General features: G+C 42.0%; 1 protein-coding gene across 1 annotated transcript in view; it reads left to right on the top strand.

Moving 5' to 3' along the window:
* CTH (cystathionine gamma-lyase) overlaps positions 1-12502 on the top strand; it is a 40507-nt gene that overhangs the window by 6754 nt on the left and 21251 nt on the right. The window contains exons 3-5 of the mRNA XM_060232016.1: positions 69-164; positions 6068-6177; positions 8516-8647. Of these exons, the coding sequence (XP_060087999.1) occupies positions 69-164; positions 6068-6177; positions 8516-8647 (338 nt within the window). The remainder of the gene's footprint in view (positions 1-68; positions 165-6067; positions 6178-8515; positions 8648-12502) is intronic.

Below are 12502 nucleotides of genomic sequence, written 5' to 3' on the forward strand. Positions count from 1 at the left end.
TGTGCTATGAACAAAGGGCAATTATTTTAAATAAAATATTAATTTAAGATGTCTTTATTTTCTTTCAGGCTTAGCGTTTGCTTCTGGGTTAGCAGCTACACTGAATATTGCACATCTACTAAAAGCAGGAGATACTATTGTATGCACAGATGATGTCTATGGAGGTGAGCCAAGTATCTGCATTTGGTAGATCTTGATTGTGGTAGAGGGGTGTTGCAATTTGTGCTCACTGTATTTTTAGACTCTGACTCAGGCTCAGGACACTCTCCCAGAACCACAACCAATTTGGGGGCGTTAAGCTCATTGTTAGGGGAAATCTGTTCCCACTTGCATAGCCTGGCTAGCTTGGAAAACTGACTCACTCACCAGTTAGAGCAAGCAGAACATGTGATTTATGGATCTTTACTTGGATAGTGTACAAGCAAGCTCAAAGTGCTTCTAGAAGGCTACCAGTAACTGCTATTCATTTGAAATGTAGCATTGGAGGAGAGTTTTATGGATACCATAGACAAATAAACTGGTTCTAGTTTAAATCAAGCCTGAACTCTTCCAAGAAGCTAAAAATATTAAACTAAGGCTATTGTACTTTGGTCACATTATGAGAAGACAAGACGCACTGGAAACAACAATAATGCTAGGAAATACAGCTAGAATATGAGTTCATCTGTCCTGTATATTGGATAGTGGAGTGATCTTGGATGTCAAATGGCATTAGCAGGCAAATGACAATAGAAGATGTGATTGGATTAGGTATGATATACAGAGAAGTAGTAGGTATGAAGAAATCAGTATTGGCAATGAGATAGGAAACCTAGGTCTTGATTCAATCCAGATGGATGCATTGTCTTGAAGTTAATTTTCTGTTGCCATTCAGCAGTCTTTCTTTCTAATTCCCTTTGAAATTCCTTTGTAAGATAATTGCTACTTTTAGATCAGCAACTGAATGTCCTGGAAAGCTAAAAAGTATCTCCCACTGGTTGGTGAATATTGTGGTTTCTGATGTTGGACTTATGTCCATTCATTCTTTGTCAAAGGGAATGGCCTGTTTTTTTCAGGATAGAGAGTGGAAGGACATTGTTGATGTGTGATGGCATAAATCACATTAGAGGGTGAACAAGAATAGGAACCTGAGATGGTATGGCTGATGTTACTGGATCCATGGATGTTGTTGCTAGGATCTATATGAAAGCAAAGCTGGCATTTTGGTTTGTTTCAGGTCTTGGTACCAAAGTCCAGGTTACTATTAAGTAGCTTTATCATTGTGGGCAAGAAGTTGTTTTAGGTTAGCAGGCTGTCTATAAGCAAGAAAAGGTCAGCCCCCAGTGTGAGGGAAGTGTCACTATCCAGCATGGGTTGTAGGTCATTAATAATGCATTGACCAGGCTTGAGTTGTGAGCTGTAGGTGACCACCAGTGGTGTTCTGTTATCATTTTCTTTGGGCTTGTCTTGTAGCAAGCTGTCTCTGTGTATCATTCCAGCTTCTTCAATCATCTTCCTTACCTTATCAGGTGGATATTGTAGTTGCAAAAATGCCTATTACAGATTTTTCAAGTGAGTATCTCTTTCTGAGGAGTTGGAGCAGATGTGAGTATAGCATAGGGCATGGCTATACACAGTGGATTGTTTGAAGTGATTGAGGTGGTAGCTGGAGGCATGTAAAGATGTTTGCCCATTTATCTGTCAGTTTCCAGTATAATGTGGTACTTATGTCTCCCTTGTATATCCATACTGTGGTGTCCAGGAAGTTTATTTCTTCTGTAGAGTAATTCATATTTAGACTGATGGTGGGGTAGAAGTTGTGGGAAGCCTGGTGAAATCTCTCAAGGGCTTCTTTGCCATGGGTCTAGACTATTAATAAAATGTATGTATCTGAAGAAGTGAGCAGTGACTCACAAAACTCATATCCTACCACAATTTTTGTTAGTCTTTAAGGTGTTACTGGATTCTTTTTTCTACATCCTAAAATGTTTTGCCAAGGTGAATTTAGCCAAGATGGATTGGCCACACAAATGTAGGAAGGGAATAACAGGCTGGAATTCAGAAGTCTCAAACATATTTTGCTGGTTTGCACATTTTAACCTTGAAGCTGGCTTGTATGTCAACAGCCATCAAAAGTAAGACACCATAGAAGTTGCTTTCATATCACCTCAGACACAGGACAAAAGAGGCATTTGTCACATCATGGCTTTGCCAGGTATTTGAGCATGTAGGTCCTGCTGTGACCACATAATACAGTTTTGAAGGCTTTACCTTTCCATCTCCAGCCCTTGAAAAAGGCACTTCTTTCATATTGAAATGACTGTTGGGTGAGGGACTTTGGCGTTGCTTAAGAGTATAATTCCAGTCTTCCAGTCTGTCATTTTGGAGAGATCTTTCCTGTCTTTCACCTGCCAGTTTTCTTTGGACTCTGTTTGAAAGACTTCTTTTGTCATTGAGTGGTTTGCACTTGAGCAGTATGGATTTGTTGTCTATTAGTGTCTTTCTGTTGTAATTTTGCTATACGCATTCAATAGTTTATTAGTCTTCCTGCATTTTCAGACTCTATGTAGGATTAAAGTAGACATTATGACTTTTAAGAAGTCAAGTTCATGTTGGCTGGACCTGACTCATGTTCCCTGCATTCACTCAGGAGCTGGGGTTTTAAAGGGCCTCAGGATCCCAACTCTGCTTGGGGCTGTGGTGTAGAAAGGAATTTCTGCCTTCCTCCTATGCCATTTTCCTCAGGTGAAATGGCTACATTGGGGTATTAATTGCCCCATTTTAGAGCCACTGGTGCGAAGGCAGCGCTGATGAAAGCGCTCAAGGAGTCGCAGGTGATGACGGTATAAAACCCACGATTCGGAGCCATAGATGAGGGTTGTCATCACAACCGCTTTGTAAACATTGATCTTTGTGCCTTTTTTCAGATGCTTGTTGCTCCACACTCTTTTGTGCAGGCGGCCAAATGCACGGTTTGCCTTTGCCAGCCTGTTGTCAATCTCCTTGTCGATCTTGGCATCTGAGGAGATGATGCACCCCAGGTAGCTGAACTGCTGGACTGTCTTCAGAACTGATTCACCCACAGTGATGCAGGGAGGGTGATAATCTTCCTGGGGTGCAGGCTGGTGGAGAACTTCTGTCTTCTTCAGACTAACTTCTAGGCCGAATAGCTTGGCAGCCTCTGCAAAGCAGGACGTCATATGCTGCAGAGCTGATACCGAGTGGGAGACGAGTGCAGCATCATCAGCAAACAGTAGCTCTCGGATGAGTTTTTCCATTGTCTTGGAGTGGGCCTTTAGTCGCCTCAGGTTGAACAGGCTGCCATCGGTGCGATAGCGGATGTAGACACCATCGTCCTCATCTAGATCTACTGCGGCTCTTTGAAGCATCATGCTAAAGAAGATCGTAAAGAGAGTTGGCGCGAGAACGCAGCCTTGCTTTACACCTGTGCCTATTGGGAAGGGCTCCGAGAGGTCGTTGCAGTGTCTGACTTGGCCTCGCTGGTCTTCGTGTAGCTGGATGATCATGCTGAGGAACCTTGGGGGACATCCTAAACGTTCCAAGATTTGCCACAGGCCTTTCCTGCTAACGGTATCGAAAGCTTTGGTAAGGTCGACAAAAGTCACATACAGAGCCTTGTTCTGTTCCCTGCATTTCTCTTGGAGCTGCCTGAGAACAAATACCATGTCGGTGGTGCTCCTGTTAGCTCTGAAGCCGCACTGGCTCTCTGGGAGGAGTTCTTCTGCAATGGCGGGCAACATCCACTGGAGTGACTTTGTGACCAACACTGAAGTCCTCAAGCGGGCAGAGGTTACCAGCATCGAGGCACTGCTGTTGAAGACGCAGCTGCGCTGGGCAGGGCATATTTCTAGGATGGAAAACCACCGCCTTCCCAAGATTGCCCTGTATGGCGAACTCTCCACCGGCCATCGAAATAGAGGGGCACCAAAGAAGAGGTACAAGGACTCCTTGAAGAAATCCCTAGGCACCTGTCACATCAACCATCACCAGTGGCCTGACCTAGCCTCAGATCGCAAAGCATGGAGGCACACCATCCACCAGGCTGTCTCTTCCTTTGAGAACACACGCATAGCTGGTCTTGAGGACAAAAGGAGATTGAGGAAGAATCGCACTGCTACAGGACCAACCCTAAATCAGACTTTTCCCTGCAGCCGCTGTGGCCGGACCTGCCTGTCCCACATTGGTCTTGTCAGCCACCAGCGAGCCTGCAGCAAACGTGGACTATTGCACCCTTCTTAAATCTTCGTTCGCGAAGCCAAGCCGAGAGAGAGAGAGAGAGAGCCACTTCTGCAGTATACCTCCCATATACACAAAGGAAAGCCAGACTTGATGTTATGACTTTTGTCATAACATCTAATTTAAGACTGTACCCAAACCTCCTGAATCTCTCCTTAATCCCTCTTTCAGCTACTAATCCATTAGGATCACTGTATGCCACATGCCAGTCAGTTGGATCCAGCAGAGTTTCTCTTTGGATCCAAACCACTAAGCGGTGGTGGAGCAGTTTCAAGCTTTCCTGGAAGATACATCTGTCCTTGATCCCTTCCGGTCTAGATTCTGTCTTGGTCATGGGATGGAGACTGCTCTGGTCAACCTTACAGATGACCTTAGAAGACATTTGGATCAAGGCGGGATGGCGCTGCTATTACTTTTAGATCTTTCAGCAGCATTTGACACTGTATAGACACATAGGGAAAGAAATATCCTTAAAGTAGCTTGAGAGGTAGTTCAAACACATAATAAGAGAGTACTATGTTTTTTTCAGCTGATATTTTTATACAGTAGTTGCTTTCTTGTATGATTTCACTAGATAAAAGATTAGAACTCTTTCTTATCAGGGTTCTTTGGGCTGCTGACTTTCCTGGTGTTAGTGCATAGAGCTGCTGGGACAGAAGCCAAAGGCAATCGAGCAACGTATAGGTATCTTCTTACCCTAGGCAAGAGCTGGTATAGTCTAGCTACGTGTCCCTATTTGACTGATCCTTTCAGATAGCAATAGGAGAAGGGAAAACATGTTTTCCACAAAGGAGGACTGACACCACCAACAAAATTTCTGCTGTTTTTAAACTGATATTAAAGTGACGTTATCCCTGAGGCACTAGAATCCTTTAAGCCATGTAAAACAGATAGTAATAATAATAACTTTTTATTTATATCCCGCCCTCCCCACATAGCAGGCTCAGGGCGGCTTACAACACATAAATACAGTATACAATAAAACCATAATACATAATAATACATTTAGATAAAACCATCATTTAAAACAGCTTATATTAAATTAACATTAAGGTGCTGTAACATAGATCTTATGAAATTCAGTGGCTAATAACATCTTCAGCGTATCTATCTTATCTCAGCATTAAGTGAAGGCCAATTTAAATAGAATGGTCTTGCAGGCCCTGCGGAACTGGTCCAAGCATCGCAGGGCCCACACTTCCTCTGGGAGTTGGTTCCACAGTAGTGGAGCTACGACAGAGAAGGCCCGTTCCCGGGTAGTCTTCAATCTGTCCTCCCTTGGCCCACGGATATTCAGCTGGTTCTTTCCAGCTGACCTCAGCGCTCTCTGGGGTTCATATGGGGAGAGACGGTCCCTCAGGTAGGCCCCTCAGATCAACTACATATGTTTTCCAGCCAAGTGTTTTATTTCTGTCTTCAGTAATTCTGCATTGCTTTTGTTTTTCTGTATACTTTTTCTGTTTTAATAATACAGAATTTAAAAAAAAGGAAGACATATGTCAGAAACAAGAAGGAAACCTGAACTCTTCGTTTGCCAGCATGAGAGGCCTTTTTATAATATAGTAACAAGATTTTGGTAATCTCTGGCACATGGAGTACCTTGGAATGTGAATGTGCATTATGTTAACGTGTGATCAAATGTAGACAACATGCAAAATAGAGAATTTTGCACTAACATTGGATTAATATTGGGTGTTAGAAGCTTCCGCTTATATCTCACAGTTGTTGGCTGAAATTTCAGGAGTTATTTTATTTTTTTATTTATGTCCTCCATTTTTCCCATAATGAAATTAATTTAGCAAATCATACATATGTCTCTTTCTACCCTTAGGTACCAATAGATATTTCCGAACGATAGCATCAGAATTGGGTCTGAAGGCCATTTTTGTTGATTGTACCAAATTGGAATGCCTTGAAGCTGCAATCACACCAGAGACTAAGGTGACAAATCAAGATGGGTAGCTGTGTTAGTCTGTTTGTAGCTGTAGAGAAGAGCAAGAGCCCAACAGCACTTTAAAGACTTAACAAAATTTGTGGCAGGGTATGAGCTTTCATGAGTCACCACTCACTTCTTCAGATATTTATCTGAAAATGAGCGGTGAGTTCTGAAACCTCATGTCCTGCCACAAATTTTGTTAGTCTTTAACATTTTAAAGATTGGACTCTTGCTTTTTACTACTGCTAAAGTGATAGTGTTTGCAGTATGCTTTGAATAACTTTATTTCATACCTTTTGGAAACCCAGTTCACAAGGGCATGGGAATTACTTGCTTTGGCCATGACTACTCAGAGGAAGAGATTAAAATGATATAGGGCACGTATCTTTACTGGCTGTGCTGTAGTTGGTATAAGAAATAAACAAGACTGTATATGATGCAGCTGTGGTCACTGCCTTATTTGATAAAAATCTGGTGACCATTTACCAATGTGAGCATATATGGTATAAATCAGGGGTGGCCAGCGGTAGCTCTCCAGATGTTTTTTGCCTACAACTCCCATCAGCCCCAGCCAGCATGGCCAATGGCTGGGGCTGATGGGAGTTGTAGGCAAAAAACATCTGGAGAGCTACTGTTGGCCACTCCTGGTATAAATGAAACGTATGTATTAAAACTGAAATGTGTGGGAAAATTTCAGAAGCTTTAGGGGAGATGGACAGGTGGAGCAGGCTGCTTTGAATCCTGTTCACTGCTAGCCCTAGTTCCTTAGGGTAGCAGAAATGAATGCAAGAGATTCTTGTATGGATCCATAAACATGTTCAACAAAACAATGCCTGAGAGATTCTTAAGAGTGAGGTTTCCCCAATGTACCTGCAAGATTTTCTGAGAGGAGAAGGAAGAACTTTCAGTAACATAAAAATGGAACTTGTCACCATTTTGCTGGAGCATGCCATGTCACTTGTTCTTTGAGTTCCCATGCACCAGCCAGGCCCACTTCTGCTTATTGTGCAGAATGCATCCTGCCTGTGTCTCCATCTCCTTTTCTTTCAAGCTTGGTGCACTATGGGGCTGCAAACTCATTAAGCGTCTGTGTTGCAGTGCCTGTTCTTCTGGGAGTTACTTTGATGGTCCCTCTTCCCACAGGGGCTTTTCTTGTTCCTGATGGGCGCCAATTATAGCCTCACTGCCCAAGGATACCCAAGGAACAGAGTGATGTCTGTTATTTCCCACAATACATACTAGCATGTGGGGTGTCTTCTGATCTTTACTGCAATGTTCAAGGTAGCATTTGCTAGTTTGGCAGTTCTGGTTACTCAGAAGCAGGAGGTTTTTTGAGCAGGAACACACAGGTACGCAGTTCTGGCTGGCTTTGTGTCAGGGGGTGTGGCCTAATATTCAAATGAGTTCCAACTGAGCTTTTCCTCCAAAAAAAGCCCTGCTCAGAAGTGTTTGCTAGAACAGTCTAGGAAGCCTGAGGCTAGTGAACTCACTAGGAGACCATTTGAATGGAATAGGCTGTAGCTGGTTCTTCTCCTGACTGATGTTTTTCATTGAGCATTAAGGACCTCTATCATTGGTAAACCCTTTTCAAGGTTCTCTCACCTGCCCAGTATAGGGGGCTATCCTGTGGTAGCAAGTGGGAGGTCTGAACAGGAGGATGCCTCCATGTTATAGAAGATGATGATATTGGATTCATATCCTGCCCTATACTCTGAATCTCAGAGTCTCAGAGCGGTCACAATCTCCTTTACCTTCCCACCCCCTCCACAACAGACACCCTTACAGCAGCTGCCCTTTCAAGGACAGTTCTTTGAGAGCTATGGCTGACTCAAGGCCATTCCAGCAGCTGCAAGTGGAGGAGTGGGGAATCAAACCTGGTTCTCCCAGATAAGAGTCCGTGCACTTAACCACTACACCAAACAGGCTCTCTACATATATGAAAAGGTGTAACTACTTGAAAGGTTTACTAAAGCATAATGTTCTGCTATAAATATCCTTTTATCTATGTTTCTGAAAAGACTAAAGTGCCATTCAAAGAATCCTAAAATTTGAAGGGACAAGAGCCATTTTCTTCAACCACCTGTAACCTATCCAAACTGCAAAACTAATAATCTACAGCCTTCCAAAAATTAAACTATATAGGCAAAGTTAAAGTATTGTGTAACACAGGAGAGGTATTATTTCTGTGGGAATGTTTGTGATGATAATGAATTTGCTGAAACAGGAAAATCTGTTATATATAACAATGAAGGATGCATGTGTGTATATATGCAAAAGTAAGGAAAAGATCTAGAATATACAAATTCTATAATTGTTCATTTTATTACCCTCTCCAAATAACAGCTTGTCTGGATTGAAACTCCCACAAATCCAACCATGAAAGTGATTGATATTCAAGGATGTGCAAAGATAGTCCATAAGCATAAAGGTGTCCTCTTAGCAGTTGACAATACTTTTATGTCTGCATATTTCCAGGTAAGCTGATTGCCCAGAGCTATAGTAGAAATGCCCCAGGGTGTGCCTGTTTTGTTTTTCATAAAGGTCATTTCAGGATGAAATCAGCAAGGAAAAAGTTTGATCTCTTGTTCTATTTAAATCTATTGGCTGGATGGGTAATGGGATTTTATCAGTGCAGATATAATTCTAAGCGCATTTTCATATGTTGTGAAATTGAGTCAGCTTGACATTCTTGGCATTCAAAGGCTTCTGGTATGAAAAACCATAAACATGTGACAGGAAATCATGGTGGATATTATGTTTCTCCTTTCATAGAAGGGGAAGGTTGGATATCCTATTTCATCTTTCTTGCAGCAAACTAGAACCATAATCCTAGACTTCTGAATTGCCAGCATGGGAATAACAAGGATCTCTCCTCTTGCTGAGCAGATGATCCATCCTGTTCTCTAACTGAGGCTACCCTTTCCAAGATTATTTTATCCCACTCTCAAATGCAGGTGATAGCCCTGATTATCTGTTCTGCAGTGTATACCTTGCATGTCTGGATACAGAGTTTTTTTTCCTGAATGTTGTACAGTCATTAAGGGTATGTTTTAGAAGAAGAGAAAAGATTGGATTTATACCGCACCCTTTACTTGGAGTGTCAGAGCTACTTAGAATCTCCCTCCCTTCCTCTCCCCACAACAGACACCCTGTGACTGTGAAGTAGATGGGGCTGAGAGAGTTCTGAAAACTGCTCTTGAGAAAACAACTTTGTGAGAACTGTGACTGACCCAAGTTCTCCCAGCAGGTACATATAGAGGAGTAGGGAATCAAACCTGGCTCTCCCAGATTAGAGTCTGCACACTTAACCACTACACCAAACTGGCTCTTTAAGAGGTGGAAAGTCATCTCAGCACTGTCATGAATTGACTGCATAGCCTTAAATTTTTATCTCTGTAGGGTTGTTGTAAAGATTACCAGGATTGTGTATGAGAAACATTTTGAATACTTAGGTAGTACAAAGTATTTATGTATCATTATTCACTGTCCCCTACTGCACTATGTTTCTGCACTGAGGTCTAGTGGTGCTATGCATGTGTGCTGAAATGGATTGCATTTGCAGGCTTACAGCATATTTTGCAAAACTGCCTTGACATAGTTGTTAATATATGCCACCATAAGTTCTTGTGAGCTGGCATTGATGTAGATTGTTACCTACTATTCACTGAGTCGATAGGAAAGTTAGGGTGGAGTGGACCTCTTCTTTCCAGTTTGTATAGACCAGGGGTGTCGAGCTCATTTGTCATGAGGGCCAGATCTGACATAAATGAGACCTTGAGGGGCCAGGCCACGTCGGGTCGGGCCATGTGTGTACCTATTTAAGATTAGGTAGCAGAGATATAAATTTTATAAAGGACACAGAGAAACACAAATATATTTTTTTAAAACCTTAAAACACGCTTAAAATGTTAGCACTCAATGGTCTTAAGGATGCTTTCTTTGTATTTCTCCCATGGGATCCAGGGAAATGGGCAAAGGAAACGCTGGCTCTTTCCTTCCTTCTCCAGGGGACTGGGAGGGGGAAGCATCAGCCAATAGCCAATGGAGAAAAGAAGTTTTGCTCTGTAGCTCCTGAGCAATTGAGCAAGCCTTGCAAAGCAAGCTTTTATGCAGAAAAAAGCAAGAGAGACAGAGAAGGAAGCAGATGACAGCCAGTTGCTCGAGGGCCAGATAGGAGCCCTCTAGGGGCCTGACGCAGCCCCTGAACTGCATGTTCGCCATCCCTGGTGTAGACTGATTGTGGGCAAATCCTTGCTGCCCTCATCTTTGTAGTATTGGGACTGATCTGCACAGAAATGTATTTTTCTTATGTTAGTAGACTAATGCCACCATCCCAGCCAGTTAAATGCCATCTCTTCAGATTACCCACATGTGAAGAGTATTAGCGTTACTAACCTTTCCCATTTTTCGATATAAGACTTACATTGACGAAATAAAGAATATGCAGTAACCTAATATTCTTTCAATAACCTAACTAATATTTCTTCTCTTGCATATAGAGAGAAGTTATATTGCAGCATCTAATTTTATTGTATTATCTGACTAGTATTGATCAGAAATGGGCTTGGCACTCTGATGGCCCTAAGTAAGTAGGTCCTTAGTTTGGAGAATCTAAATTACTGGCCCAACTCCAGAGATAAAAAACAGACATCAGAACAGTGTTTCAATGAGTTTGTTTCTGCGGTAGCATTTAGGCTGTGTGAGAGGGGTTATTATTCCAAGATCATGACGACTTTTGGGGAACTTTTTGTTGCTTCATTTTGATATGCTGGCAAAAGCTGCACATCCTTGGGACTCTTTCTACAGATGACTCTCATTTATAAAGTATGCTTCAAGCATAACTATAAACCTTACTCACCTATGGGATTTGAGTTTGACCTTGCAGAGCACTTCACAAACTATTACATCTGTCTTTACTACAATATAATGTCCCTTTTTTATAGCAGGGAATTTAAGGCTAACAAACAGTGATGCTCACACAGTGAGCTGCATGGAGAAGTGATTTGTGTCTTCCAAACAGATCTAGGTCTGGCTCTGTGATTAGGAGAGCTGAGGCTGCAGCCTTAAGCACTGGGTTTTGAGAGGTGGCATCTTCCACCATCACTGTTATGGTGTCTTCTTCACCTATATTGCCTTTGACTCACCTCTACCTGTTCTTTGCTTGTCCCTTTCCTCCTCATTATCCCTACAGCTGTAATTTTCGTTTCCTGGCATCTTGAAACAGGATGGCAACCTTTCATGCACAGTAGGTTTTCTATACTGTTGCAAGATGTAAGAATTCAGGAAGTGCTATTAGGCACACACTGTGCTCTAAGATGCCAGGAAACAAGGACAATAGGGTTGCTAGCTGTTCCTGAGAAAGAGCCAGAGAGCGGGTGACTGAGGGCAGCCTCCAGCAGCACCCTCTGTCAAGCCTACACTCTATTGTGCTATGCTGGCTCCATTGTGAGAAACAGAGGTATTCACATGGCTTGGCTTGTTAAAATAAAATTTGAGAGGAGCTTTTTAAAACTTTTTTTCTAATTGAAAGAGCAACTAGAATTCCATCCATTCTTTCTAGCACTCAGAAGAAGCAAAATACAGGGTTTAAAGGTGCAGAGTTAGTAATTTAATAACTGATGTGCAAACAGGAAGATTTGTCATGGATAATAATACTGCTGCACTAAGCCCTTGGAAAAGAGGAGGACAGTAAAATGGAAAGACTTTATTTCATGGAATTAAAAGCCTGAAGATGATGTGGGCCTACAGTTGTGTCCATTCTCATGCTCTTAATTCTCTGTGACCAAGCATTCATAAATTAGTAGAAGAGAATATTTACCATTACATATATAATTCCCCTCTTTCTAAGGAAATAATACTTAAAAAAGAAAGACAAAAACTAATGTTGAATTAAACAGATTATACTACATTCCCCATGTAAATGTAAGGAAACCCCAAGATTTCAGTTGCAGTTTCTCTGAAGAAAACTTTCTTCCCTATTCCATATATGACAGCTGAACTTTAAACATCCTGAGAAGGCTGAAATGGATGTAATGAAGAGCATGGCATCAGTGGCAGTCTGTATTTGTTTTTCCCTTTCCCCTGTAATATAGAATATATGAATTTGAAGTTTCTCTGTCTCTCATAAGTTGTTGCTGGTTGGCTGGAGAAAAGCCAATGATGTCATGCCATATCATGCATTCTACCAGGAAGAAACAGAAGCAAAGATGGGGAGGCAGCAATTCTCTGTTTCTGTATATGTGTGTGTTTACAAAATTAGATAGTTCCAAGCAGACAGCACTTAGTATGTAGGTCCAAGAACAGTCCTGATGTCTTTTCTAGATTAGGGCT

The sequence above is a fragment of the Heteronotia binoei genome, chromosome 2, assembly GCF_032191835.1.
Source record: "Heteronotia binoei isolate CCM8104 ecotype False Entrance Well chromosome 2, APGP_CSIRO_Hbin_v1, whole genome shotgun sequence".
NCBI lineage: Eukaryota > Metazoa > Chordata > Lepidosauria > Squamata > Gekkonidae > Heteronotia > Heteronotia binoei.